The sequence below is a fragment of the Alexandromys fortis genome, unplaced genomic scaffold (assembly GCF_014885135.2).
Source record: "Alexandromys fortis isolate MF-2015 unplaced genomic scaffold, M_Fortis_MF-2015_v1.1 scaffold_39, whole genome shotgun sequence".
Taxonomy (NCBI): Eukaryota; Metazoa; Chordata; class Mammalia; order Rodentia; family Cricetidae; genus Alexandromys; species Alexandromys fortis.
Genome location: NW_026067918.1, coordinates 6,756,526 through 6,784,242, shown reverse-complemented (window position 1 = coordinate 6,784,242; position 27,717 = coordinate 6,756,526). Strand labels below are relative to the sequence as shown.

The window sequence follows — 27,717 nt, the reverse complement described above, 5'->3', positions numbered from 1 at the left end:
GAATCTGACCCCTTCTTCCTGCATCTTCTCGCAGTTACGGTTACAGCTCCTCGATGCAGGGAGAACAATCCAGAAGCTCAAGAAATCCAGTCCCATCCTACCCAAGAGCTGAGAGAAAATAAACACTTGCATGCTTACGTGTTCACTCTATGGATTTTTCCACTCTACGCGGTTCAGGACCCCCTACCTAGGGAATGGCGCCACCCATAGTGGGCTCCCACATCAATTAACTTAGTTAAGACTCTTCCTCATTGAGACTGTCTTCCCAGGTGATTCTAGGTTATGTCAAGTTGGTGATTAAAGTTACTTATCATCTATTTTATCATCTATAAAACCCATTATTATCTATAATTATTAATAATATATGCTAATAACTGTGAAAACCATGCATATGCATTTCTAAAATGCACAGGTGCTCATAGCATTCTTCAGTCTTTCTGCAGAATTAGACAGATGTGAGTTCTCAGAGCAAGCCCTCCAGCTGACCTGTATTTATGTTTCTGGTGAGGCAGCTGCCCTGATTTTGGCCTGACTTTGAGATGGAGTACATAAGGTTTGATGAAGTTTAGTCCTTTGTCTGAGGTCACTCAAGGGTTGGCTGAGGTCAAAGCATGGGCTCTTTAAGGCTGGTGTTTTGGGACCTATCAGAGTTCTTTCCCAGATGGGGAAAATGAGGTTGGATGAGGTCACACCCTGCCCCTTGCTAGCTCCAGGAATTCCTTTGTTCTGAAGCCTCACTTCTGGCCTCACCTCAGCCTCTCCTTCCTCACAGTCTGGGGTGGCTAACATGGCCTCACCTCGGCCTCCCCCTCCTCATAGTCTGGGGTGGCTAACATGGCCTCACCTCGGCCTCCCCCTCCCCATAGTCTGGGGTGGCTAACATGGCCTCACCTCAGCCTCCCCCTCATCACAGACAGTATGGGGTGGCTAACATGGCCTCACCTCAGCACCCCCGTCATCACAGACAGTCTGGGGTAGCTAACATGGCCTCATCTTAGCCTCCTCCTCCTCACAGACAGTCTGGGATGTCTAACATGGCCTCGCCTCAGCCTCGCCCTCCTCACAGAGAGACATGGGCTCTTTTGCCTCCCTTGGGAAGTGCAGACTGTACCACATTTTAAGTGGCCGAGCTGGAGGAAACCTTCCTCCTCTGGGTCAGTCCCACCTGAGCTTTGGAGATGTTTCCAGCGAAGCCATCATTCCCCATAGTTTCCAATGTCTTCCCTTCTACCCTCACCCCTTCCCTCAGAATCCAAAACCACCATACAGAATTCTCTCCACTTCCTGGGCATGAGACCCCAGAACCCACCTCCTATCCCCAGGGATGGCTCCCATCCCTTATTCCTTTCAACTTCTCCCTTCTGCCAGAGTTCAAACCTGTTCAAGGATCACGAGGCCCCTCTGTGGTCCTCATTCCACCCGTATGCCCTTTGTATTTTCTGTCCTCCTCATTCTTCTCCTCAGCCCGTGTCGTGTCTAGTTATATGTCTAGCTAGTTGACACGAGCTAGAGTCATTAGGAAATAGGGACTCTCAAGTGAGAAAATGCCTCCGTAAGATTCGCCTGAAGGCAGGTGTGTAGGGCATTTTCTTGACTAGTGATCGATGTGGGAGGGCCCCGATTAGGTGAGTGATGCCATCCCTGGGCAGGTGACCCTGTGATGTATAAGCAAGCAGGCTGAGCATGCCATGGGGAACAAGCCAGTAAGCAGCACTCCTCCGTGGCCTCTGTATCAGTTCCTGCTTCCAGGTTCATGCCCTGAGTTCCTGCCTGAGTTCCTGGCCTGGCTTCCCTCCGTGCTAGACTTCTAAGCCATAAGACAGAATAAACCCTCTCCTCCCCAGGTTGCTTTTGGTAATGGGGTTCTTATCACATCAATAGAAACCGTAAGACAACCAGGACCCAGTACCCCACTTACTCAATCCCTTCTCTCCTCAACCTGCTGTGTGCCCTCCACAACTACCCCCACCACCAACAAGGTTGTCAGCGTTCTTGCGCCTAGTCAAAGACACCTGGCAATCACCCCCAATCTCCAGCACCATCACATGGGGAGCCCCATCTCATCCCCCTTGTGCCAAAGACTAGATTGGCCTGCTGTTGACCTTGACTATCTCTCTACCCGCTGAGCGAGGGTTCTGTGACCATATTTCTCCACAGCAGGCTGGGCAAACCCTTTCTGAGAAGGGATCTTGCGGGGTCTTTTCTGAGACTCTGGGAGACACAGCTGGGTACCACTGCCCTCATCCACGGTGGCACAAGGGCAGTCATGGATGATGCAGATGATGCCCGGGCTTGCTCGCAGGTACTGGGACTTGAATCTCACGCAATTTTCACCTCTCACAAAATTTGTCTTCTTTTGGTTTCGTTCCAAAACCTACCCATGTAAATACTATTCTTAGCACGCTATTGTAGATCTGAAGCGCCCTGCTTCGCCTTCCTGCTGTGTATCTGGCTTCACAGCCTCCCCCGATTCTTTTGTCCTAAAGGAAAACCCAACTCCTTAGCCTGGCCCAGGAGAGCCTGTGGGACTCACAGGCTCATCAGCCCAGCCTCTTTCCAGTCCACCCTCTTCCTGGATCTGGCTCTCCAACATCCATTTGTCATGCTTCCCCCCGCCCCCCCATCCTCCCTGAACCAGCCCTTGGCTCCTTGAGACCTGATTCCATGCGATCTCTTTATCAGTGCGCTGTAATCTGGTTTCTTTCTGAGCTGCCTTGGAGTGAGAAGGATCATAATGAGTCATAGGCAGATGCCAGGTGCCCAGGACAAAAGAGCCCTCCTGGCCCTGGGGCGGGTAGCCAGATGGTGGGCTGTTTTCTGGGAAGAAACCTCCAAGCCACCAAAGCAGAGCGAGAAGCCATGCTCCCTCAGTTTGTGATTGTGTTTCCTTGTATTTGATGTTTTTTAGCATAATAACCACACTGCCCTCACTAAGCCTAGGTATTTCTAATTTCCCAATTCATATATATCTCTAAACTGAGAGATCTCTGGCTGAATTCCTTGCACCATAGATAAGTGCTGTACCCCACAGCCTTTTATTCTTTCCTGCTCTTGGTCGGATGTTTGACACCTCCTGGCTGAATGATCTAGGATATGCCCAGCCCTCTCTGAGCCCAGGCCTCAGAATGAAAAGATGGCTAGCACCCACCTGTGGTTCACATGGGAGAAGAAACCAAATAATGATATCAAGTCTTAGGTTCAGAACCCGTTTCTGCTCCCATTATGGGAGGAGGGTTTCTGCTTTTGCTCCAGACAGATGATCACACTGCTGCTGCTGAGTGGCTAGCCCCATTCTCAGGCTGACCAACCCTGCTCTCCCCTCAGTGACCCACGCAGCTTTCACTCCCATTTCCCCAGCCAGCCAGTTGCAGGTTGAATAGGAAATGTCCTCCACAGGCTCATGTCTTGAATACTTGATCCCCAGTTGGTGGTCCTATTTGGGAAAGTGCTGGAAACTTTAGTTGTCACTGAGGGTGAATTGAAGATTACACTTGATCCCCAGCCCCCTCCCCAGGGTCCTTGCTCTCTGATTCCTCTCCCACCATGTAGTGAACAGCCTCCTCCTCCAGGATGCTCCACCCAAGTGTAGGTGACCTGGCAACCCTGGGCTGAACTCTCCTAAACATTAAATCAAAGCAAACCTTCTCTTCTTGTCCCCTTGGGTATTTTTGTTACAATGTTCCTGAAGTAAGGATTACACAGGCCTCTCAGGGGTGGGGGTCTCAAGCTGATAGATAACAACTTAATGAAGTCTTTGTCCTTGTTCATTGAGAGCAGTTAATTGGCCCAGAAGGTCATAGGGTTGATGGACATGCAGCTCAAGCCAGGGATGTCACAGTGTTAGCGGCCCCGGCTCAATAACACTGCCAGCCCTCTCACTGAAGATCGATCATAGCACCATGGACTGCCGCAAGGGAGGCTCGGGGTGGCCAGGAGGCCATGGCAAGCCTGGACAGCTGAAGACAATTCCTTTGCTTCTGCAGCAAATGCCCTTTGCAAGGGGTCATATGAGCCCATGGGGTACAGCGTCTTCAGGGACCAGAGGGACTCTGACTCCAGAGTGAGCTCCTATGCCACCTGCTTCTTAAGAATCTGCAGGAGTTGATGAGATGGCTCAATGGGTACAGGTGCCTGCCACCAAGCCTGATGACCTAAGTTGGACACTGGGACCCACATGGGAGAGAACTGGGTTCCTGAAAGCTCTCCTCTAACCTCCCCACGCATGCCCACATACGTGCATATATGCAGTAAATAGACTAATCAATAAACTTGTTAATTAAAATGTAATTAAAATAATTTTCAGAGCAGCTGGACCCTCCTTATCTACTTCTGCACACTGAAGCTGCGACCTACATCATCCCTCCAGGGTCCCCAGAAAGAGTTTTCCTACCTGTGTCTACCTCAGTCTGGGGAAGCCAGCTGTGGTAGTTCCCCTGACAGACACAACAGATCATCATGTACTTAAGGGCTTGGATTCGAACTAGGACAAACCTCAGTGATACAATGCTTGCCTGGCATACTTGGACTTGTCCCCATCAACACACAGACACACAAACACACACTCCACACCACACATACACACCACACACACATTCACACACACGTACATACTCCACACCACACACATACACAATCTACACACTCACATATTTTAAGTAAAATAACAGGATCCAGACTTAGAATTTCAGTGTCTTGTTTTTTTAGATACACTTACTTTGTTTTGTTTTCTTTTGTTTTGTGAGACAGGGTTTCTCTGTAGCTTTGGAGCCTGTCCTGGAACTCACACTGTAGACCAGGCTCGCCTCAAATTCACAGAGATCCACCTGCCTCTGCCTCCCGAGTGTCAGGATTAAAGGTGTGCACCACCCCAGCCTGGCTGATCCACTTATTTTTACTGTATATGTATTTCTGTGTACCATGTGCATGCAGCACCCAGAGTCCAGAAGAAAGGATCAAGCCCCCTGGGACTGGAATTATAGGTGATTCTGAACAACCATGTGGGTGTTGGGAATCAAACCTGGGTCCTCTGCAAGAGCAGCCAGTGCTCTTAACTGCTGAGCTGTCTCTCCAGCCCCCAGAAACTCCTTTATGGAGATACAAATCAATCAACATGCAGCATGAATGGCACCTTTATGAACCTTGGGGAGTAGAGCATGGGCAACTTTAGGGCATCCTTAGGTCTTCCCTACTGGTCGTTCCAATTCAGTCACCTAGAAATTAAATGTATGACAATCTAGGCAAGATGGAAGGATGACAGACATGGCCTCGGGGAATACATGGATTACTTTCCCCCCATGCTCTGACAAAATGTCTCATAGACACAACTTCAGAAGGTCTCACTTTGGCTCACAGTTCAGGGCTTTCAGAGGGCGCAGTGTCTGGTGGCTCTGCCTACAGTTGCACAGTTTGTTATGACTTAGTGGAGCCGGAAGCAAAGCGTTCAGGCTAGAAATGGGGCAGGACTCTAAGCTCTTTAGTATAAGAAATGTCCTCCACAGGCTTATATCTGAACACTACTTGGTCACCAGGGGTGGTGCCATTTGGGGAGGTTGTGGAACCTTTAGGAGGCAGAACCTTACTATAGAAAGTTTGATGCTCTGAACAAGGTTTGAGGTTATATAGCCAGGCCCTACTTCTAGTGCTCTGTTTTCCTCTCTCTCTTTCTCTCTCTCTCTCTCTCTCTCTCTCTCTCTCTCTCTCTCTCTCTCTCTCTTTTTGTGTGTGTGTGTGTGTCTGTTGCTTTGTCTTTCTCTGTCTCTGTGTATGTGTATCTCTCTGTGTGTCTCTGCCTGTATCTCTTTGTCTCTGTCTCTCTCTCTCTCCCCCAGCTCCCGTGTATGTGTCTGTAGTGTGTACATGTATGAAATGTGATCAGCCGGCTTCCTGCCCCCTGCTAGTATGCCTGCCTGTTCTTCCCCATCATGAACGACTTCCCCATCATGAACGACTCTACCAACTGGAACTATGAGCCAAGATAGCCTGTTTCTCTTGGAAGTTGCTTCTGTCACAGAAACGGAAAAGGAACTAATTCAGGCCCATCTTCCATGTGTGCTTCCTCCTTACTAGACCCTAGCTCCTAAAATGGCTACAAACATGGCACTTGTGGTAGTTTGAGAGTAATTGGCCCCCATAAACTCACTGGGAGGAGCACTTTTAGGAGGTGTTGCTTTGTTGGAGCAGGTGTGGCCTTTTGGAAGAAGTGTGTCACTGTGGGGGTGAACTTTGAGGTCTTCTATGCTCAAGATATGCCCAGGGTCTCAGACCACATCCTGTTGCCTACTGTTTAAGATGTAGGACTCTCAGCTCCTTCTCCAGCACCATGTCTGCCTGCAGGCCTCTCCATGTCACGCCATGATGATAATGGACTAAATCTCTGAAAATGTAAGCCACCCCAATTAAACGTTTTCCTTTATAAGAGTTGCCGTGGTCATGGTGTCTCTTCGCAGCAATAAAAACCCTAACTAAGACAGCCACCTGCTGGGACAGAGCATTCAAATACACGAGCCTGTGGGGGACATCTCCCATTCAAAACCATAGCAGGAAGACACATGCCAGTAGACAGGATGTTAAGTTAAGTTGTGAAAAACACACCAGCTCTGGCAAAAGAAGACCCTGGAGGATGACAGGGAGATTCCAGAAAGGGCTCTGGAGGAGATACCTTGGCTGAAAACATAAAGGAGCCTTCCAGGATGAGATTTGGAGACGAAACCAGCTGCTTTTGCCCAAAGCTGCCAGACAGGAGTTTGCTCAAGCCTGAGAATGTGCTGTTTGAGGCCTTGCACATCCTAGAGACAGGGCTGGTTCTTCCGTGGCCCTGAAGCTCAGCCCAGTTCCTGTTTGCTGCTGCTGCCACCTGTGATATAACTAAATGCTCGCTGCTGCCTGCATTTCTTTTCTTATCTGTATCACAAGAGAATATGCCCAAAGTCTCAGCCTCCCCCACATGCCTATGTGGACCAGCAAGGATATATGTAAACAGACCCGCTGCCTAGCCCGGCATCAGCTTGTCCTCGTGTCCTGAAGATGGTACGTTAGTTGAGGTTCAACCTATGCTGAGGTTCAACATAGAAACAGACTCAATAAGAGATCCATGTGTATAATAATAGTATACCATCCTATGTGTGAGATTTCAGATGAGGCTATGAAGACCAAGAAGTCTCACAGTCTGAAACTAGAGACCTAAGAAAGATAGGTGTGTAAAACATATGCGTATAAAGGCCTGGAAAATGGGGAGGCCACACTTCTAAGAGTCTAAGGCCACACTTCTAAGAGTCTAAGGGCTTGAGCACCAGGAACTCGAGCATCTAAGGCCAGGAGGAGATGGACATCCCAGCTCAAGACAGATCCAGTTCCTCCTCTCTCCACCATTTAGTTCTGCTATAACAGCCCTCCAGGACTGGAAAATGCCTAGTCGTATTGATGAGGGTAATCCCTTTTACTCAGTCCTCCAGTGCCAATGTTGGTCTCTCCATCAAGTGCCTTCATGGACACCCAGAATCAATAGACCAGCTCGCTGTGTGGTGGTTAAGCTCAACTGTCTACCCGCCTGGGTGTGGCATCACCCAGGAGACACACGTCTGGGCGTGAGAATTTTTTTCAGAGGTTTCATTGAAGAGAGAACATCCATCCTGAATGTGGGTGGTACCACCATCTCATGGGTGTCCCCGACTGAATAAAAGAAAAGAAGCAGACTGAACACCCCATCCATCCCTCCGATTCCTGACTGAAAACAGTGTGACCAGCTGTCTCACTCGGCTCCCACCATGCCTTCCCTGCCACGATGATGAACCACGAGTCAACATAAGTCCTTCCTCTCTTAAGTGTTTTTCTCAAGGGTTTGGGCACAGCAATGAGAAAAGTGACTGACCCTGAGTGTCCCTTAGCCTGGTCAGGCTGACTCTTCTAATCAGCTTTCTCCATCTTGTCCACAGTGAACATCATCCCTGCATCCCTGCATCTTCCAGGGCCCTAGGTGGCAGGGGGAGCCTCTTATGCTCATGTCTGCCCATATCTGAGAGCCACTTTGTCTCTTAATATCCAAATGTCGATCTAAGACCCTCTTTAGATGCTGGCAGACCTCGCTTCCCTGTCTGGGCCCACTGGCCCTCTCTCCGGGCTCCTGTTCCTTCCCGTGGGTTCCTCATCAACAGGTGCTCCTGCCCCGGCCAGAGTGCAACATCCTTCTTCCCCAGATGCCATTGCAGAAGCCAGTTGAGTGTGTGTCAGACTCTTACCTGAGACGTGGAAGGGAATTACAACACGAGACAAAAGCTGCTTAAAATAGAAGAGTGGAAATCATTGCTCCCAAGTTGTCCCTCGGGTGCTCACCATGACGTCATCCTCAGGCTCGTCTGTGCTTCCTGTGCAGGAGAGTCGAGTCAATCTCCCTCCCTCCCTCTCTCTCTCCCTCTCTCCCTCCCTCCCTAACTTCTTCTCTATTCTTTCTCTTCCCTTTCCCTAACCCCCAACTCCATGAGCTAAGCTTTTAGTTGGGGTGACTTTATCATCCGCCACAAGGTGGCCCCCGCTGTCTCAAACCTTTCCATTCCTTGGTCTCCCCTTCCTTCATCAAAAGGCCCACCCCAGGAGGACAGTGAGATGACTCAGTGGATAAAGGTCCCTGTTGCCAAGCTGACTTCAATCCTGGGGACCCACATGGTGGATACACATATATACAAAATCAGTGTAATTGGATGTCTTTTAAAAGGCTCAGTGCTGGCTTCACACAAGCCATCCACACTTTCCTCCCAAACCTCCCTTACATCACCATCTTCCGGATCCAGTTCTTAACCAGCTCAGAATGGCTCTCTCCTGCTGGGCATGGTGTCTCATGTCTGTAATCCCGGTACTCAGGGCAATGAATCTGGAGAATTACAGCGAGTTCTCAGTAAACCTGGGCTGCAGAAAGGGATCTGAGAGCTAAGTGTGGTGGTGGATGCCTTTCATCCCAGCGCCCTGAGGACAAGACAGGCAGATTTCTGTGACAGCGAGGGCTACCAGGTGAGACGCTGTCTCAAAAAGGAAAAGCTGTCGAAATCAACAGCCCGCTCCCCACCAGCATGCAGAGCTTCTTCATGTCCAAGAGAGCAGGCAAACTGCTCTTCAGAGTGAATCCCAGGAATGAAGGGCTCCATGCACACCCATGCGGGTCTCATGTCCTCTACATGCCAGACTGCGCTGACATACAGTGTGACCACGACAGGTTAATGACTGTCTCCGGCCCTGTTTTTCACCTATGAACAGAGGCTCCCATGAGCCGCGCTTCTCACGTTTGTTCAGGGTTGAAGGGAATTGGCTGTAAGTGTTGAGGCCTCGGGACACTGGTGTTTCTCACAGCCACGGCAGGGGTTGTCAGGTGTGAGCTGCACGGTGGCATGTTGTTACCGCACAGCGTGCGTCTGTGACTCCCTGTGAAGCGCAGAGCCCTCTTTCTTGAAGACTTTTTATGAAAGCCAACTCCAGCAGCTGAGAGTGTACATACCTCCTCTAGAGGACCCAAGTTCAAGTCTCAGAACCCACACCAGACAGCTCACAACCACCTGTAACGTCAGCTTCACCAGATCCAACACCCTCTTCTGACCTCTGCAGGTACCCATGCTCATGAGCACAAACCCACACTCAAACCCACACACACATAATTAAAAACAACAACAACCACAAAACCGCTAAAACACAAAAGCCGACTCCATCTCTAGTTGGCCAGGTCCCATACTATCTTTGTCCCCTGTGTCATAAGCAAGCTGAGAACATACACATTCACCTGCATGCACACAAGTACATACCTGCATTCATACATGTACTCACGCATGCATGCACCTACACACATGTACATGCACACATTGTGGTGCTTGCTACCTGCTCCCTAAGGCCCTATGAGGAGAGACTAGGAATGCTCGCTCCCTCCCTGACTCGAGTTGCTCGGTACTGAAAGCTGTGTTGGTCCCAGCTGTCTATCAGCAAGTGGCAGGCACAGATTCCCTGCTGACCACCAGTGGGCACAGTGACCCTCTGAACATGGTTTACATGCGGGAAAGTGGCCGTCATGAGAGCTGGGATGCATGAGTGTGTGTACGCCTGTGAGTCTGCAGGCTGCTGGGATCCCTGACCATTTACATACACGCACAGTAGTGTGTACGAATGGTGGTGCATGCTGTGGATATGCAGGAGTGCACTCTGTGTGTGGCAAGTGTGCTCGCACGTGCACCCTTCCTCCCCGTGAGCATCTGGCATGCATCTCCAGGCGTCTGATTTATTAACCAGGACAATACAAGGAGAGTATGCCTATTATTTCTGCTGTCCGCATCAGCTCCTGACAGCTTCGTGGAATTGAAATATCTTATTTAATGTGGGTAAGAATCATTTTAAATATCAACCATGACACTCAAGGACTCCAACCAAAAAGGGCACTGTGTGTGTACCACCGCGCGCTGGCGACGACGCTGCACTTGTTAGGCGGTTATTCGCTCACTTCCTTGTCTCTTGTCTCTTTAAAAATCCAATTATCTGTCCTGGTCCCCCTCCCCCATAGCTAAGCCGCACACTCTACCCCAGCCTTCTCTTCATCTAGGAAGCATAGACTGAGATGCGGGGCCCTACTAAATTAAATCAGGGGCGCACTTTGACAAACATCAGGACAGGCGTGGATTCGTGGTATAACTTCCTGCGCCCCTCTGCCCCCAGGCCCCTTGGGTCAGCTGACTCAGAGAATGGAAAGGTGCCTGCATCCAAAGGAGCCAGCAGATGTGACAAAGTCCAAGGCAGAGCTGGGCGAGGCGGTGGGAAGGTGTCTAAGACACAGTCACCGAGGAGGGGCCTGGCTTTGCCTGGTTGTGAAGGAGAGGGGCTGACATTTGAATTTTGCTCACATTTGTGTAAAGCAGTTTCGAAGGCGTCTTGAAGAAGGCACTACGTGTGAGCTTCTCCATGTGTGGATTACAGGTCATCAGTGACAGGCAGCTGGGGCGCAGGGAGGGTGGGACGGCCTACTACATGTTTTCTATTTTAGTCTTTGAGTTCTGACTCGTGGGGAAAGTCCTGTAATTAAGTGAGCCTTTGAAGGGACCGGAGCTGGGTAAATTCAGATGTTTGGAGCCAGGAGCAGGCTCCTCCTCTTTGAAAAATCAAAGGGAAATGTCTAGGCTAAGGGTTTCGGAGCCAAGCAAGGAAGTCTGAGCTCTGCTGGTGCTTAGCACAGGGGTCATACATGTTCTTTTCTTGGTCCTCCCCTCTGAATCTCCCCCACAGCATGGCAGAACCTTCCACCCGTGGTCCTTACATTTGCTCTCTCATTCAACAAGCCTTTGTGCAGAAGCTGCCCTATGCCTGGAGACGTTCACATCCAAGTAAAGTGGGCTATCATCATGCCCACTTTACAGATAGGGAGCCTGAGGCGCGAAAGCTTCGGTAGCTCATCCAAATGACCAATCTTGAAAGTCTAGCCTGCATTTTCCCTGCAGGAGAGTCCAGGCACTTTTCTCCGTCACTGTGTTTCCTCTTGGTGTGGCAGCAACAGTCAGCATCTGCTCATCCACGACGGTTCTTCCATGACCGCTCCTCATGGACCTGAACCAGGGCTGGCTGTTCCAGTTCCTTCCTGGCCAAGAGGGCACAGGCGAATGGAGTAGACAGAGCTGTGGTTCCAGGGTGTGTGTGTCCCCGCCACCACAGCAGGGAACATAATGACAATAATGAATGTGGTTACTGTCGTTCCTGGGGCTGCTTATGGTGTGTGCTGGTTCTGAAACCAAGATACTGGCTAGCTGACTCCTCCCATCCCAGACGAGAGCCGCATTCTGGTGCTATGTATAGGGCTCCCCTGGTAGAGAGGCAGTGTGTAAAAGTATTGATTTAAATAATGGGACCTGCAAGCCTGAAATAGGTCTCCCAGGCTGGAGCAGTAGCATTCAGACAGTCAGGGAGGGAAAGGCAGGGAGTCTAGGAAGCGTGCCTGCCCTCCACTACAGGAAACAGGAAGGCATCCCCCAAAGATCAGGGAACAGACGAACAGCCTGTGTCCTTCCTCGGGACCCCCAGGTGGGACCTGGGGCTGTCTGGCTGCAGGACATGGACATGGGTTGTTTTTTTTTTTTTCAGCAGAAATTGGGTTTCGTTAAAGTTAAAATTTCGCCACGCATCACTGACCTTGGCAAACAAACTGAGCTTGAACGGGTCCCTGGTGCCTTTTTATAACGTGTACTTAGAGTCTGTGCACAAAGTGTGCTTTTTTAAGTCTTATCTTTAAAATTAAAACAATCTGTGTATATGATTAAGATGATCCCAATGACACAGAGAGATGTAAAATCAGAAAAAGTACACATGGCCCTCCCCCAACTTCAGTCTTGGCTTTGTCTCCCAAAAGAGAAATAACTCATTATGAATACAGGGTCTCAAAAATATTTGTGTGATTGTGAGTGCACACTTGTGTACATGTGCACACATACAAATGAATATTAGTATATACATTAAAAAAAAATAAGTATAGTGTTTCGATTTACCCAGATAATGTCCTAACATGTTTTTTTTTATTTTTTTTTTAACTTGAGGATAGGGAACGATCTGAATTGTTTTTATTGAGTCCGTTTCCAACCATTAAGGATTTGATAACACCTTCTCTAAACAGCAACAGCCAGGGATCCATTATATCCGTGTTTCTAACAAACAGTCAGTTCCGAGGTTGTTTCGCCCCGCTCACAGCTTTGTCTTTGTGTTTTGATTCATGTAACTCTCCTGTCTCCCTGCTTTGGTTTCCCTTTCTCGCCCTGGGTGTCTTGGAGACTTTTCTAGTTCATCCCACACAGGTGTTCTTCTCTCACTCGGGAACCACAGCATCCTTTATTGATCTAATTCTGGTTTGATGGACAAGTCTGTTGCTTCCCGTCTCTCTTTGTTTCTCTCTGCTACCACAAGCAGTGCCACAGTAACATCCTTGTACACATTTTTTTTTTCTGTCACACTGTTGCAAGCGTAACTAAAGAGCCACCTCCAGGGAGCACAAGTTCTTGTCAAAGAATTTACATGTTCTAATTGCCATAGATTTTTGCCCCAAAGGATAGATCAATTACCAGTACCACCGACAAACCACAAACAAGTCTCTTTCCCTCCCTTCCCCTCCCCCTCTGCTTTACCTTCCCCTCCTCCTCCTTCCCCTCGCCCTTCCATTCATTCTTGTGTTTTGGAGTCTGACACGCAAATAGGGTCTTGCTTTAATTTCAATTTCTTTTATTGCAACAGAGGCCAAGTGTCTCCTCACGAACGTCTCAGCTGTTTCTCTTTATTTTCCTTCCCCTGGTGTTTTGTTTGTTTGTTTGTTAGCAATAACAGATGGCACTCTTTCGCTTCTCTTTGCCATCATTGTGTGGATATGTGTGGGCATGCACACCTGTGCTGCACACACGTGGTAACCAGGAATCCTTTGCCTCCACCTTCACTCGGGTTCTGGAGATCAGACTCAGGCCCTCAGGTGTCACTGGCTTCTACCCGCTGAGCAGTCTCACTGGCCTCCAGGTCCCATTTCTAAAAGGAGATACTTTTTCCAGTCCACCTCTTCTCCCGCCATCCTCCCAGGTTACCCTGCCCCTTTAAAGACGCAAGCAATCTTCCCACAGCCTCTTGGCTCAGAAGAGGTGGGACAGCAAGTAGGGAGCAAGTACTTGGTACAGGACTGAGAATAGTGAAGGGTACTATTTACCAGAGCTTAGGCCCCTTGACCACAAGGGTCAAGACAGATGTGACCTGTGGCTGCTGGCATAGATAAGGGGCTACAGCAACAAGAAGGTTCTGGATGATACTGCAGGGTCCGAGAAACTCTGCACATGCTTGGGCAGTCCCCAGCTGAAGGTGGATCTCTTCGGGGTGTAGCCTCAGCCTTGAGCTACTTCACAGTCAGGCTCAGTGGGACCCGGACCCTGTCTCTTATTATTTGTGGAACTATAGGTCAGTGCCAAGGTGTGTCTGGTCCTCGGAACTCTGAAATGGCTTGCTAAGTACCCTCCATAGCATTAATGTGAGGACCAAGCCAAAGCCCCTCCAATGCCAGCAGGGACAGAGTGCAGCAGCTGTGCAGATAGCATGTTGATGTAGCGGTGTAGGGGAGCTTCACATAAAATTTAAAGCATTGTGTAAGTTACTTTTATATTAAGGTTCTTTCTTTTTTATTTTTTTTTTATTTTTTTTAAGGTTCTTTCTTATCATCTCAGAAATATCTTTTGGGGAAGGTGCTAGCCTTTTGTATTTATTTTTCTCTTTCTAGCACTTTACAATATTATTATTTCCTGTTTTACAACGATTTTCGCTTGATTCAGTTTGCCCTTTGGTTGATTGGCTTTAATGATCTTGACAAAGTTAAAAAGTTGATAGTCTTACGTAGATCCATATTTCTAAGGTGTCACTTGTCCATGATATCCAAGAGTCAGGGAATGGATGTATAAAATGAAGAAATCTATGAAAAGCATCTGGAACACAGATGGTGCCATCATGGGGATGGCGACAATGGTGATGGTGGCAGTGGAGAGGATGGTGACCATGGTGATGGGATGGAGATGATGATAATGGTGGTGGTGGTGGTAATGACAGTGATGGTGGGGATAATGATGGTGATATCATGATGGTGATGATGGCGATGGTGATGGTAAGGACATTGACCATGATGGTGATGGGGAGTTGGTAGTAATAGTGATGGGGTAATGTCTATGACCATGGTGATGGTAGTAGAGGTGTTGGCAGTGATAGTGGTGATGGTGGTAAAGGTGGTGGCAATTATACTGGTGATGATGGCGATGATTATGGTGGTGGTGATGACAGTCATAGAGATGGCTAAGGATGGTAATGAGAGTGGGGAAAATATTCATGAAAGTGGTGACAGTGACGATGGTCTCTGTGATGGTGATGGTGAAGATAGTGATACGGTGATGGTGACAGTTACGATGAAGTAGTGATAATCACGGTGGGGAGAAATGATGGTGATGATGACGGTGATGGTAGTAACCATAGTGATGATGTGGTGGTGATGGGATAAGGGATGATGGTGATCATGGTGGGGAGGACAGTGGTGACTGTGACGGTTGTTATGGTGATGGTGAGACCACCAGTGAGTGATGATGGTGGAGGTGATAATGATGATGATAACAGCCATGATGATGGACAGTGGTGATGGTTGTGGAGGTGACAGTGAGGATGTTGATGTGATGGTGGTGATCACGGTGGTGGTGGTGGGATGGGTGATGATGGTGATGCTCATGGTGATGGTGGAGATGATGGTAGTGGTGGTGATTATGATGACGGTGACAGGGACAGCGCTGATGGTTATGATGATGATGGTAATGAATATGATGGTAATGTAACGGTGATGATGGTGATGGCAATTATGATTATGGCAGTGATGATGATTGTAGTGGTAGGAGCGCAGCTGATGGTGGTGGTGCTGACAGTGATGATTGTGGTGAGGTGGTAATAATGGTAGTGGTGGTAGTGATAACAATGATGGTGGGTCCAGATCACGACTCTTGCAACACTAGCAGCAACTCCGATGAACGAGCTACTCCGTCTGAGTCTTGGCATATCCTGGAAATAGATGGCTTTGAATCTGTCCACCAAGGTACCTGGACAAACTCAAGGACCATGAGAACTGGGGGAAGATATCAATGATCCATCCTAAGTCCTGTTTCCTCTGACAACCTACTGGACCATGGCCTAGTAATGCAAAAGGGAATCTCTCAGGGCCACCATCCTCATCGCATTTACCAGTGTCTTCTGTTAAAATCCCCTCCACTGATTGCCTCATTCCTGCCTCTCGGGAAGGCAAGCTCCTGCCCTCCTGCCACCTGCCCACCAGTGCCCACTCTCTGGTCCCTTGGGTGACAAGCGCCTGATGATCTGACTGAGGGCTTGGCTCTGTGTCAGGCACGTGGACAAGAGCCAAGCCCTCTGGCTCCGGAGGCTTTGTCCCCAGCTCTACTGCACAGAAAAGAAGAGCTGATGGAGAACACTTGGGGAGACGTGTCAATTCCCCTGCCTCTGTCACCTGTCTCCTTTGATTAGTACTTACAACACAGCCCTGTGCCTGGCCTAAAACCAAATGTCCCTGGCTTCTCGGTGAGGCATAGGCAGGAGGGGACAAAAACCTCTTAACAGAGCAGCCCTGGGAAGTGTGGCCATGGGCAGGGAGGGTTGGCCATGGGCAGAGCAAAGGACTTCAAGCTGAATCCTGAGCAGATGAGCAAAGTCCTGTGGCCTATGGGAGGTACCACATCCTATTGATGAGGACCTTGCTGGGATTACATGTCAAGGCCCAAGAGCTTCCTCTAATCTTTATTCAGAATAAGGTGCACATGACCTTTGACCCTGAGCCCAACTTGACCTCTGCACCTCAAAAACTACCTTCCTTCCTTACTGTCTCCTCTGTCCCCCAGGTACATGATCACCAGCCTGGACCGCACCCACGCTGGCTTCTACCGCTGCATCGTGCGTAACCGCATGGGGGCCCTGCTACAGCGGCAGACGGAGGTCCAAGTGGCCTGTGAGTATAGTGGGGACTTGGGCAATAACGGGGCCAACACTGTTGCCTTTCACCCCTGTTGCAAATCACTGGAGCTCTTCCTGCACGGCCAGGCCAGTCCTTTCATTTTATGCCTGGTAGAACCGAGGCCCAGAGAGGGCATGGGAACTCAGCAAAGCTACACAGCTGATCGGTGACTTACACCATTTCTCTGTGCCAAGGCTGGAGAGCCCAGCGCTCCCTGGCACTTTGTTCCTGAAAAGCATGACCTTGACTCTGCCACCCTCTAGCTCATTCGGCAGGAGCAACGGTTGCCTTGACTTGACTGTTCTCGGAATAACCCACCTAGGGCAACCAGAGCATAGGCTTCCCGTGATCTCCAGGAGGCCTAAGCGGGAGAGCAGTAACCCTATGAAGGGGCAGGGAATGATTTATTGGGGCTCCCAGAAGTACCAAGGGGGCAGTGAGTAGAGTAAATCAGTCACACTCAACCTTTAGTGGTTGACTCCTCTTCGGTACCATCAAAGCCCAGAGAGGCTTCCTCTGGTAAGGGAAAGGGTAGTGTCAGACTCTCACTTCCCCAGGGGCCACCACCCCTCAAAGCACTCAGCATCCCTTCCCCAGACCCGCTGCTTCCTGAAGGACCTGCCGCCAGCTGCAGCCGAGACCCATTGCGGGGTTCTTTTCAGCTGCCCAAGGCCACATCGGTGGTTACAGAAGGCTGGGAAATCTTCCCAAGAGAAGCCACCCTACCTCTGAGAAAGTAACTGCAGAGTAAAAACCAGAAAGAGGATGCTTTGGGGAGAGAAGTTGGAGATAGAAAGAGTAGGGAAAACCTCACAGCATGTCAGAGAGTGTGTGTGATAATTAGGGAAAAAAGTCGTAGGGAACAGCGGAGGGCCCATAAGCCAGCATCAAAGGCAACTCGGTTTAACCCTAAGAGCAAAGCCCTAATCACAACACTGGATTTCAGGAACTGACAGCCCTGGCTGGAGGAAGGGCATGGGGCACCTTCTTTTAGTGCCAAGGCATGCCCACCTTTGTGACACTTTGACATGCTATTTGTCATTTACAAGATTCACCCTCAGAAACCATGCTTTCAAGTCACAAAAGAAAACACACATACACACATCGCGTTTGAAGTACATTTCTGCTTCCATGCTGGCCACATTCATAACCATAGGGCTCCTGGAGCCCGTGGACTATGAATTGGACACACTAGCTTCTTGTCGTGTCCCAGAAACCTGCAGGCATAGAGCTGGGGAAGCCTCTGTGTGTGTGTTCATGTGCATGTGAGTATATATGCACATGTTCAAACGTACTCAGAGGTTGATCCATCTGCCTTTTGGTTCCTGTGTGTAAAGAGAATGAACATGTCTGTGTGCACGTGGGTACACATACACATGTGTCTTGAATGTGTCTAACTGTGTCAGTCTGCCTCTACATAGCAGCACATGTGTTTGTGCAGGTATGTGTCCATGCATTGTATGTATTTATGTGTGCAAATGTGCACACAGGGGTATATATATATGTATATATGTACACATGTGTGTGTATTATGTGTAAGCATGCATCTGAGGAGATGTAAAGGTCTAGTTTGGCCTGTTCTTTCCTCTTGGGATTGCAGAAGAGAACATTCTCTCCCAAATTTCTCCATCAGTCTATCTGTCTGTCTGTCTATCTTCTTGTACAGGGATACCATTCTAAGAGTGAGTGGTACCTGCTGTTTCTCCCAATCCCTGGCTCATCCTCCCCTCTTTTGCTGCACCCACCTAGGGGTGGGAGGAGACTCTGGACCTGTGACTTCAAGCAGCTTGCTCCTCAGTCCCTTTTAAATGGATCCTGGAGCTGATAGGCCCCACCCCAACTCCCGCCCCTCTCTAGAGAGGCCTTGTGACTTGTGTTCTAATGAGAAATTAATAAGGGCAGCTGTCTAACAACTAATGATAATGGCAAGGTCGTTTTTAAAAAAGATTCTTTACATGTTTTTAATTACAGCAATTAAGGGGAGTCAATAAAACTTCTCCCCTGACCCGGCCCCCTCCCTGATCCCACGCAGTCTCTTCTTTTGTGTTTTAAATGTTGCCATAAATTTCTGCCATTGAGTAAATAGAATGAATGGCCAGGAGGTTGGAAAGGCTCTCCAGACTTGGGATTCCCACGAACCAGGCTTTCATCCACGAACCAGGGCCTGTGGTTACCTCTCTGATCCTCTCACCTGGGTAATGCCCCTCCCTTATCCCTAGACCTTGTTGACATGCTCAGAATGGTACTTGCCATCCCATCCCATCCCACAATGCCAAACTCACCCATACAGGACATGGCAAGGGCCTGCTTGCCCTGGGAGCCAGACCCACTTCCACTTCCCGTGTTAGCAACGTCCTTCCAACCACTCATTCAAAACGGGATTCAGGGGGGCTCTGTAGTCACAGGATTGTTCTGCTTCTCCTGATTTCCCGTCTACAGCATGAAAGTGGGTGAAGGATAAGATAGCAGGGGCTGTGCAGACACTTGGGACGATGTCACAGGTTTGTCATGAGCGTCCATTGCTGAGTATTTACATCAGTCATGAACGGCTGTAACTATCCAGATGAGTGGCATATGCCTGGCATCCCAACTCTCAGGACGCTGGAAGAGAGGGATATCAGTGGATTACAGGCCAACCTCAGAAACATGGCAATGACCTGCCTGGAGAAAAATAAAAAAAAAAAAAAATAAGGACTACAATTACTGTAGACTGTCCCACGGAATTCCCAGCACTCGTCCAAGTGGTGATGACATAGCAGGAAACACAATCAAGATCCCTCCCTCCAGGAAAGCTAAGCAGTCTGCAAATATAGTGTAATGTAATATAATATAATATAATATAAATGAGACTCATGAATGAATGCAATGTATTACAAAAAAAGTGGAGCCTGTTAGAGGAATATGGGAGAGCCGTAGGGATCCTACTCCATGAAATAGTGGAGAATGGCCACGAAGGATCTGAAACCGATCTGGTAGAAAGGTGGGTGAGCCACATAGGAAGAAAGATCATCCCCAGTCACAGAACAAGTGAAAAGGCCCTGTGGTATACTTGCAGGTCTGAAGGTGAGGTGGCTGGAGCAGAGTGAGAACAAGAGAGAGCATCATAAAGTAGACTGGGGATATGGGAGCTTCGGGACAGACCGTAGGCATAGCACGCTGTGCTCAGAATGAGCTGAAGTCTTTGATGGTGGAGGCAGGGCTAAGGTAGGATCCAGTAGAGAGGGGGTTGTTATTTTCATGATAAATCCATAAAACCACAAAGAGATACTTGGCCGTGTGCACCCAACTGTCAAAACCCAGCATGCAACCAGACCATGTGTGAAAGGGATACACCTATGTAATTGGTAAATTGATGAGATTAGGGAAGTGGTGGGTGGCATAATTAGTCAAATTACCATGTATGCACCCTTCCAGGCAGCAATTGCATCTTTGGAATGGTGCTCTAGAGAAATCCCAGAGCCTGTGTGCTGGGAGGGCCCTGGGGAGGGGGGTGCTGTCCGCAGCATCAGCACAATGTGGCCTGTGTGCTGGGAGGACCATAGGGGACTATGCACAGCATCAGCACCATGTGACCTGTGTGTTGGGAGGACTATGGGGCGGGGGCTGTGCACAGCATCAGCACCATATGACCAGTGTACGGGGAAGGGCATGAGGGTCGGCTGTGCACAGCATCAGCATCATGTGACCTGTGTGCTGGGAGGATTATGGGGGGGGGTGCTGTGCACAGCATCAGTACCATGTGATCTGTGTGCTGGGAGGGCCATGAGGGGCTGTGCACAGCATCAGCACCACATAACCCAGGGAATTCCAGGAAGCTATGAAGATGACTGATTTGAAAATCAGGATTTCAGAGTGGGGGAAATGCCACAAAAAAAAAACATTATTCCCCCCCCCCAAAAAAATCACAAGAGACCACATACAGAGTAAGCCCAGAGGTGAGTGTTTAAAAATAGGTTGAATTAGCCACAAAAAGCCTGAGTAATCCCTGTCTGTGAGGCCATATAGGTAGGTGGCCCAGCATTTTGGAGAGAGGTTAGCCCTGTAGAGGCCAGAATGGATGGGGAGGCAGCCAGGGAAGGGGAACCGAGTACCCACGGCATCCTGACTTTTAACTGGGTGCTGCGTACAGACAGGGATGTTGATTTTTCCTTCAAATTCTACATATAATTATATTCATTTTTGTATGCATGATCCAGCTGGTGATTTAAAGATAAGTAGGTGCAAGGATGAAGTCTGCAGTGGAATTCTCTCGCACAGGCCCTTTAAGCTCTAACAAAGACATCAAGGTAAGTGGGTGCAAGGATGTCGTCTGTGGTAGAATTCTTACCGCACAAGCCCTTTTAAGCGCTAACAATGACATCAAGAAATGAGCTCCCGGCCACACCCGCTGTGCCTCGGGCCTGCAGACCTCTGCTCTGGTGGGAGTGTGTCTAGAAGCCTGGATAGGTCCTGCAGGGCTTAACGTGGTGGGTGGGTAGGTGGATTAGCATCATTTCAGGGAGTTAGCAAAGGGAGTGAGGAAAGTTCCCAGGAGACCTGAACTCAGCCTGTCCCCCGCCCTTCCTCAGTCCAGCTCCTGCACTGACAGGCTAACCTCCTCGGTAGCCTCCCCCTGCGCAGTTCAGTTCATCCCAGCGGTGTGCAGTGGGCTGAAAAGGGCAGGTGTATACAATGGATGCTGCCTGCTTGGGCCAGGGACTCTGAGCAGATCTCGGAGCTCCTGTGACATTAAAAAGGAGAGGATTCCTGGGGCCTGGGAGTCACGGTAAGGTAGGGACTCTGAAGTAGAGGGGTAGAAGATGGGGTCTGTGCAGACTAGGGACCAAGGGTAACTAAGCCCATCTTTCCTCTATGCACCCCTCTGTAAACGTATACATGCACGCCCACCTACAACCATCCACATACAGGTGAAAACATATCCAACCATCAAGCCCATCACACACACACAAAACCATCTACTCTACATATATACACCCCTCCATATATGTCATCATCCACCTATACATAAACCATATATAGCCACATGTAATTCTTCCAGCCATACATACAAATAGCATGTATACATAGAAACATAAACATACATCATTCAATAATCTAGCCCTCCATCCCTTTCTTCTTTTTCAGCTACCCATTCCCCCATCAATCCAGTCCTCCATCCATCTGTTCACCCATGCGGCTCTCTGTCTCTCTTTCTATGCAGTAACCACACACGGCTGACCTTTTACTTGCTGTACACCCTCTCCCTCTGCCCCACCTTATACCCTTTTTCCTTACATACCACATGCACACATACACACACATGTGCATCCACACACACAGGTGCCACATGTGCACACACACTTAGCGATACCTACTTCTTTTTTATGCCTCACCTTGAAAGATACCTCCCCCGCCTCCCAGCCTGAGGAAGGCTTTCTTAGCACCTCTCAGAAAACTCTGTCCTTTCCTTCCCAGCAGTTGTCACAGATGCCACTAAACACTTTCTTATGCCCTTGTCTGCCAGGCCAGATTGTAAACTCGGTAACCAGGTCTTTCCTTTCTTTAAGATTTTTTTTTTCATTTTATGGGTATGTGTGTGTCCCTATTGAATCTATGAGTGCCACGTGCACGCAGAAGCTCAGGGAGCCTAGAAGAGGTCATAGGACCTCAGGAACTGGAATTACAGTGTAGGCTGTGCATGCTGGGAACCGAATCTGGGTCCTCTGCCAGAACGGCTCCAGGAGACCAGGTCTTTCCGCCTGACACACAGTAGGGCTCCATTAGGAGCTCTTGATTCTGGGAGAGCCCATTTGACACACAGTAGGACTCCTTTAGGAGCTCTTGATTCTGGGAGAGCCCATTTGACACACAGTAGGGCTCCATTAGGAGCTCTTAATTCTAGGAGAACCCATTTGACACACAGTTGGGCTCCATTAGGAGCTCTTGGTTCTAAGCAGAGCTAGGACCTAGCCACCTGGTAGGCAATTGCTCGTGAATACAGTAGGCCCCAGATGTCCGTCCATGCTGATCACCTAGGAGGAAGTAGGAAAGAGCGTGGGTTTCCATGGAGAATGCAAACCGCAGCCGAGCAAGGAGGGTGTGCAGAGGGAGGCGACACCGTGCTAGACCCTAACTGCCTAATGTCAGACCGACCGCTTCATCTCCATGAACCTTCATTTCCTCGCAGTCCAAATGGAGCTAATAAAACAAGAGAGAGTGGGGAGAAAGAAACACTATTATCATGAAATTGCTTTAAATTGTTTAAATCTATCTTCTTAGTTCTGCAAAAAGTTTTTTTAATAGATGAAAATTATTATAAGAACTAAAATCCACCTGATTTATTGATGTGACTTTTTTATAGAGGGGACCAAATAATAGAAATTAATAAACAACTAAAAATGCATATTTATTAAAATCTAGCTTGTCATGTTATCAGAGGCTCAAATGAGATAATGCATGTATAGTCTGTCTGAAAGAAACCCAGAAGAGGGTAAATGCCGGGTTTTCATTCTATTTGGATGGTTTGGGATAATCTTTGTTGAGGAGGAAATGTTTACACTAAATCATGAAAAATGTACAGGATCCCAGTATTTTAATGCTGGGGATATTAGATATACTTATTTGACAGTTTTACATTCTCCCCGTTTCTACGGCTGCATAACAAATGAACCTAAGAAAGTGTGGTGCAGAACAATGGCTTAAAACTCACACCATGAGTCTGGAGTCTGGAGAGAGCACAGTGGGAACAAGACACAGCCAGTCCTGCTTGGCAGCAACTGAGGTCTCCGTAGTGGCCACAAAGGCTGCAGTGAAATCACTCGTGTTCCTCTGGGCCTCTAGGGTTGATGGCGATGGCTGGGAAGCCCAGTTCTCCTCCACCGAGGTGTTCAGTGGAACGTCCTCACAGCACGGTGGCTGGATTCTTAAGGGCAAGCATCTCTCCAAGGAGAGCCAGATAGATGCTGTCTCCTTTGAATGACTTCACCTTTAAGACCATGCAGCATCGCTTCCAGCGCGTTCTATTGATAGAATAGTCTTAAGCTCCCGAGACTCGAGGGGAGGGTATCTGTGGGAGAAGTGTGAGTCACACTGTAATAAGAGCATGTGGAAAGGGGGATAAATATTGATTCAGGCACCTTTGGGAAGATGCAATCTGGCATATACACATCATCTCATACAACCCTCGGTACCACTCACGAGGAAGCTACCCAGGCATTTCACTCTTACGGGAGAGGAAATCATCGTCCTTCAAGGTCGAGGGTCAAAGACTTGGAGTGTGTGGGGCTAAGAATTGAACTTGACCCTTGAAGTCTCCGAAGTTACTATGTAATACATTCAGTGCCTTTCAAAGTTAAAACAAAGATGCCGTCTATCGCTGTTTTCTTTCGGAAACCCTAAGTTTCGTGAAGCAGGATGCTAGAGAGCCAAGGTACCATGGCGAGCTATGGCTCATCCAAGTAGCATCTGCGCAGGTGCCTAACAAAAAGCCTAGCTGTAGGAAGTAGGTTATATCTGCCATTCAAGGTGTCAAGACAAGGCTTGGGCATTAAAGCAAGAAAGGCTGTTTGCCGTCTGGTTGTGGAGGACCTCGAATCTAGGTGGAGAGGATCTAGACTTTCCTGGGCCAATAAGGAGACCCCACAGGCTCTAAATAGAAAAAGAAAAACAGCCTAGGATAACGTACGGGGTTGGGGGATGATCTAGATGTAGATAGGGACCAGTGGCTCAACAAATTGGCTAACTTGTCGGGAGGACCTTGGCTCATGAAATGGTACCCAAAGGAAAAACTGAGGACTTTGTGGGGAGTGGGGAAGAAACACCTGTGACTCCAAGGATTTGAGTTCAAGTGGTTGGGGCAAAGCGGCAGATAGAGGACAGTAAACAGCACAAAAAGTAGAGCTTGTTGAAGATGTAGCAAGGTCTCCCTGCCCTCCCTGCCCTCCCACCCCTCACCCACAGCAGACTGTTAGGGATGGTGCTCTGAGCCCAGGGAACCTGGAAGTTGTTTGCAGAGAACTCACTGTCGAGGTTAGGTAAGCCAGCAAAGGACCGGGATGCCTAAGAGGGTCAAGTCCGGGGCTGGAGAAAGTAAACACACGTGTGCTAGCAGCCTTACACTTCGGAGTGCTGCAGCATCTGCGAGCAATGGAGTCAGGAACTCAGAGACCCAAGTGTGTTCCATGGGGCCTCCCATGTCTTAGGGAAGTGGGGAGCACCCTGGTGGGTTTGTCCAGTCCCCAGTAACTGCCTGTAATGGGGTAGAAGAGACAGCAGGTCTCAGACTTGGCTCACTTCAGAAATACTAATGCCTGAACCCCGCCCACTGCAGCTCTCACCTCTGGAAAAACAAGAGGTCCTGAAGGGGACTCTGAGCCAGAGTACCAGGCTGACTGACGACTCAAAGAGGCCATGGTGTTAGGAGTTGACATAAAGCTTCTGTTGCAGTAGGGCACATGTTTATGTAGTTAGGAAGGGGACCCTGGATAAAGGAGAAACTAAGGCTCCATAAGTCATAGTCTGACCTCCAAGTGCATATAGGACTGAGGGTCAGGCTAGCCGAGGTCTAGCCTATCACAGTAATAGATTAGAAGGCAGAGTGGAGCCTAACAGGGGTATCCCCATCAACTCCTCACCAAAGAAATGGGAAGCTCGGGGGAGGGGGAGATACCCCAATAGCATTTAACTTCAGTGCCTCCGATACACAGCCAATCAGTGCTTGTCACAGGTGGGCATGGGTGCTCTTCACTGGGTGTCCTGAGAGTCTATGGCTTCTGATTAGGCAGGTCCAGGGGCTCTAAGACTCCACAGGATACCTGTGCTGTGGCTTCAGGCGGCACACTTGGAGTCTCAAGGATGCGCATCCATTGTCAAGGTCATAGAAGCCCAGTTGCTCTTTCCCAAAGCCAATTCTAAGAGAGTGCTGTGGAAGCCAGCCCTTCACCCCGGCCCAGTCCAGCAGGCAGACGTACAGGAGACCAGAAGACACCCTCCAGTGATTACTCTGTTCTGTTTCCTCCTGGCTCACAGAAGATGGGGCTAGCAGCAATGCCTCAGCTTATCTGCCAAGGGCTGGGTGTGCTTTAAAAAGAGCAATGGAGTGTTTATGTTCAGAGGAGGCCTCACTCATTCCAACATGCCCACCCTTCCCTCTGCCTAAGGGCACAGAGGTCCCATCCCAAGACTCTACAACCTAATCCCCTGCTCTGCTGAAATAGCTTCACGGGGCAAGGAAGAGGAAAATACAACCCAATTCCAGAGTTCAGGGTCTGAGTTCAAATCCCAGCTCTGTTCCTTGCTGGCTCTATGACCTTAGACAAGTTAATTAACTTAGCTGAGCTCATCTGAGCAGGTTTTCCCATTGTAAAATGTAGGAAACAATAAGCCTCTCGTGGCTGTTGGATAAATTGAGTCAAGGATGCACGGGTACAAATTACACAAAACCTAAATGTCAAAGCAGGACACCTCACACACAGACTGCTAGCAGAAGCGTCCAACACCATGCCCCGTGACAGACCTTATCATTTATGGATGTGTTGAACTGTATTCATAGCTGTCCCGGAATGCGGGCAGCCAGGCGAGGGCACAGGTTCGACACGCCTGGTGGGATGTGGGGCGCTCCAAGAGAAGTGGCCTTTTCTTCATGGTCTTCCTCTTCACAGCGTTCTTCCTCTGCTGAGCACACCCTGAGAATGGATTGACCCCTGACCTCTGCACCTCCTCTCCCTACAGACATGGGGAGCTTTGAGGAAGGCGAGAAGCACCAGAGCGTATCCCACGGAGAAGCTGCCGTCATCCGAGCACCCCGCATCTCCAGCTTCCCCCGGCCACAGGTGACCTGGTTCCGTGATGGCCGCAAGATCCCGCCCAGCAGCCGCATGTGAGGTCCTACTCGGGGTAGACTGGAGGGAAAGACCTGGGGGATGAGGTCTGGGGCCAGATGAAGTCTCCAAATGCAAAGGAGGGACCTTCTTATAGAAACGTCTCAGTAATTCTGTAACGCAGCCAGCTGGGCACTCCCCTGGACGGTGAGAGAAGTTCAGTTTATGAGGGAACAGGGTGTTACCTCCACACTCAACCGGAGGATAATTATGCTCCCAGAGGATTTAAGTCACCCAAACATGCCCATGCAAAGGCACTGTTGCCATAGAAACGTGCCCAGGACTCAGGCCATGGCGGGGGTGGGTGTGTGCAGGTGTCTATGCTTCTCGGGTGTGGCTGGGCTTGCTCAGTGTATTTTGACTGCAAAGAGATGGTGTGGCCAGAGAAGGCTGGGATAGAGACACACACATACACATCCCTTTCGGCATGCACAAAGGCCCTTCTGTCTTGCCCTGGCCTTGACTGGGGGTTTAACAGTGAAGCCAACACCCTTCACCCCCCAAGCAGGCTTCACCTCCTGGACTGCTCGCTGCCTGGAGCTAGCCCAGGCTTTCCTCACTGCTCCACTCCAACTCTCCCAACCTGCCCTGGCTAGCTACAACTTGCTACCTGTGTAGACTGCTGGGAGCTCCCCACAACCCCATCACCCTGGTCTGTAGCGAGTGGAGGAAGATGGGGTCAGGAGTGCCTTTGGGAAGCATCAAGTCCCACAATAGAAACACAATAATAGTAGCCTAGTAATATAGCAATTGCAGAAACTACAGGCAGTGGAGTTAAGTCCTTGGGACTGTGCTAAGCACCCACAAAAGTATGTTGTCGTCATCCATGTTGCCCCCCCACCCCATCCCCCCTCCCTGCTGGTGTAGCCCCGAGGAAGGAGGCGCTCTCTGTCTTGCTGTCTTTCCTATCCCAGCTTTGTTGCCCAAGTGCTCAGCCCTCACAACAGCCCTCTGACGCGATTGATTTTATCCCGCAGCAGCCATAAAGCAAAGCAGGCAAGGTCCAACTCTTTTTCCAGATCTTTTTTTAGCTGCTGAGTCATGATAATCCTTGCCTTCTGTGAAACGTATGTGCAGACCAGCACACAGACACAAGTAAGCGACTGTGCATCATAGAGCTGATCCTGACGTAGCAGTTCTCAATCCGACCCCCGTGAGAACTTTGAAATGAGCCTATCCTTAGGTTCTTGCCTAAGGCACCCTGATTCAATTTAAATGGGATGCTTGCTCTTTGGCTGTCAGAATTTTTTAAAGCTCCCAGTTTGATTCAAATGTGTAGCCAGAGTTGAAAACTATCCTCAGAGCCAGGCTTAGTGGCACCCGCCTTTGATCTTAACACTT

The 27,717-nt window shown here is 49.3% G+C and overlaps 1 protein-coding gene across 3 annotated transcripts in view; it reads left to right on the top strand.

Moving 5' to 3' along the window:
• Sdk2 (sidekick cell adhesion molecule 2) overlaps positions 1-27,717 on the top strand; it is a 282,059-nt gene that overhangs the window by 142,889 nt on the left and 111,453 nt on the right. For all 3 annotated transcript variants that reach the window (XM_050140393.1, XM_050140394.1, XM_050140392.1), the window contains exons 3-4: positions 16,407-16,513; positions 26,228-26,375. In XM_050140393.1, the coding sequence (XP_049996350.1) occupies positions 16,407-16,513; positions 26,228-26,375 (255 nt within the window). The remainder of the gene's footprint in view (positions 1-16,406; positions 16,514-26,227; positions 26,376-27,717) is intronic.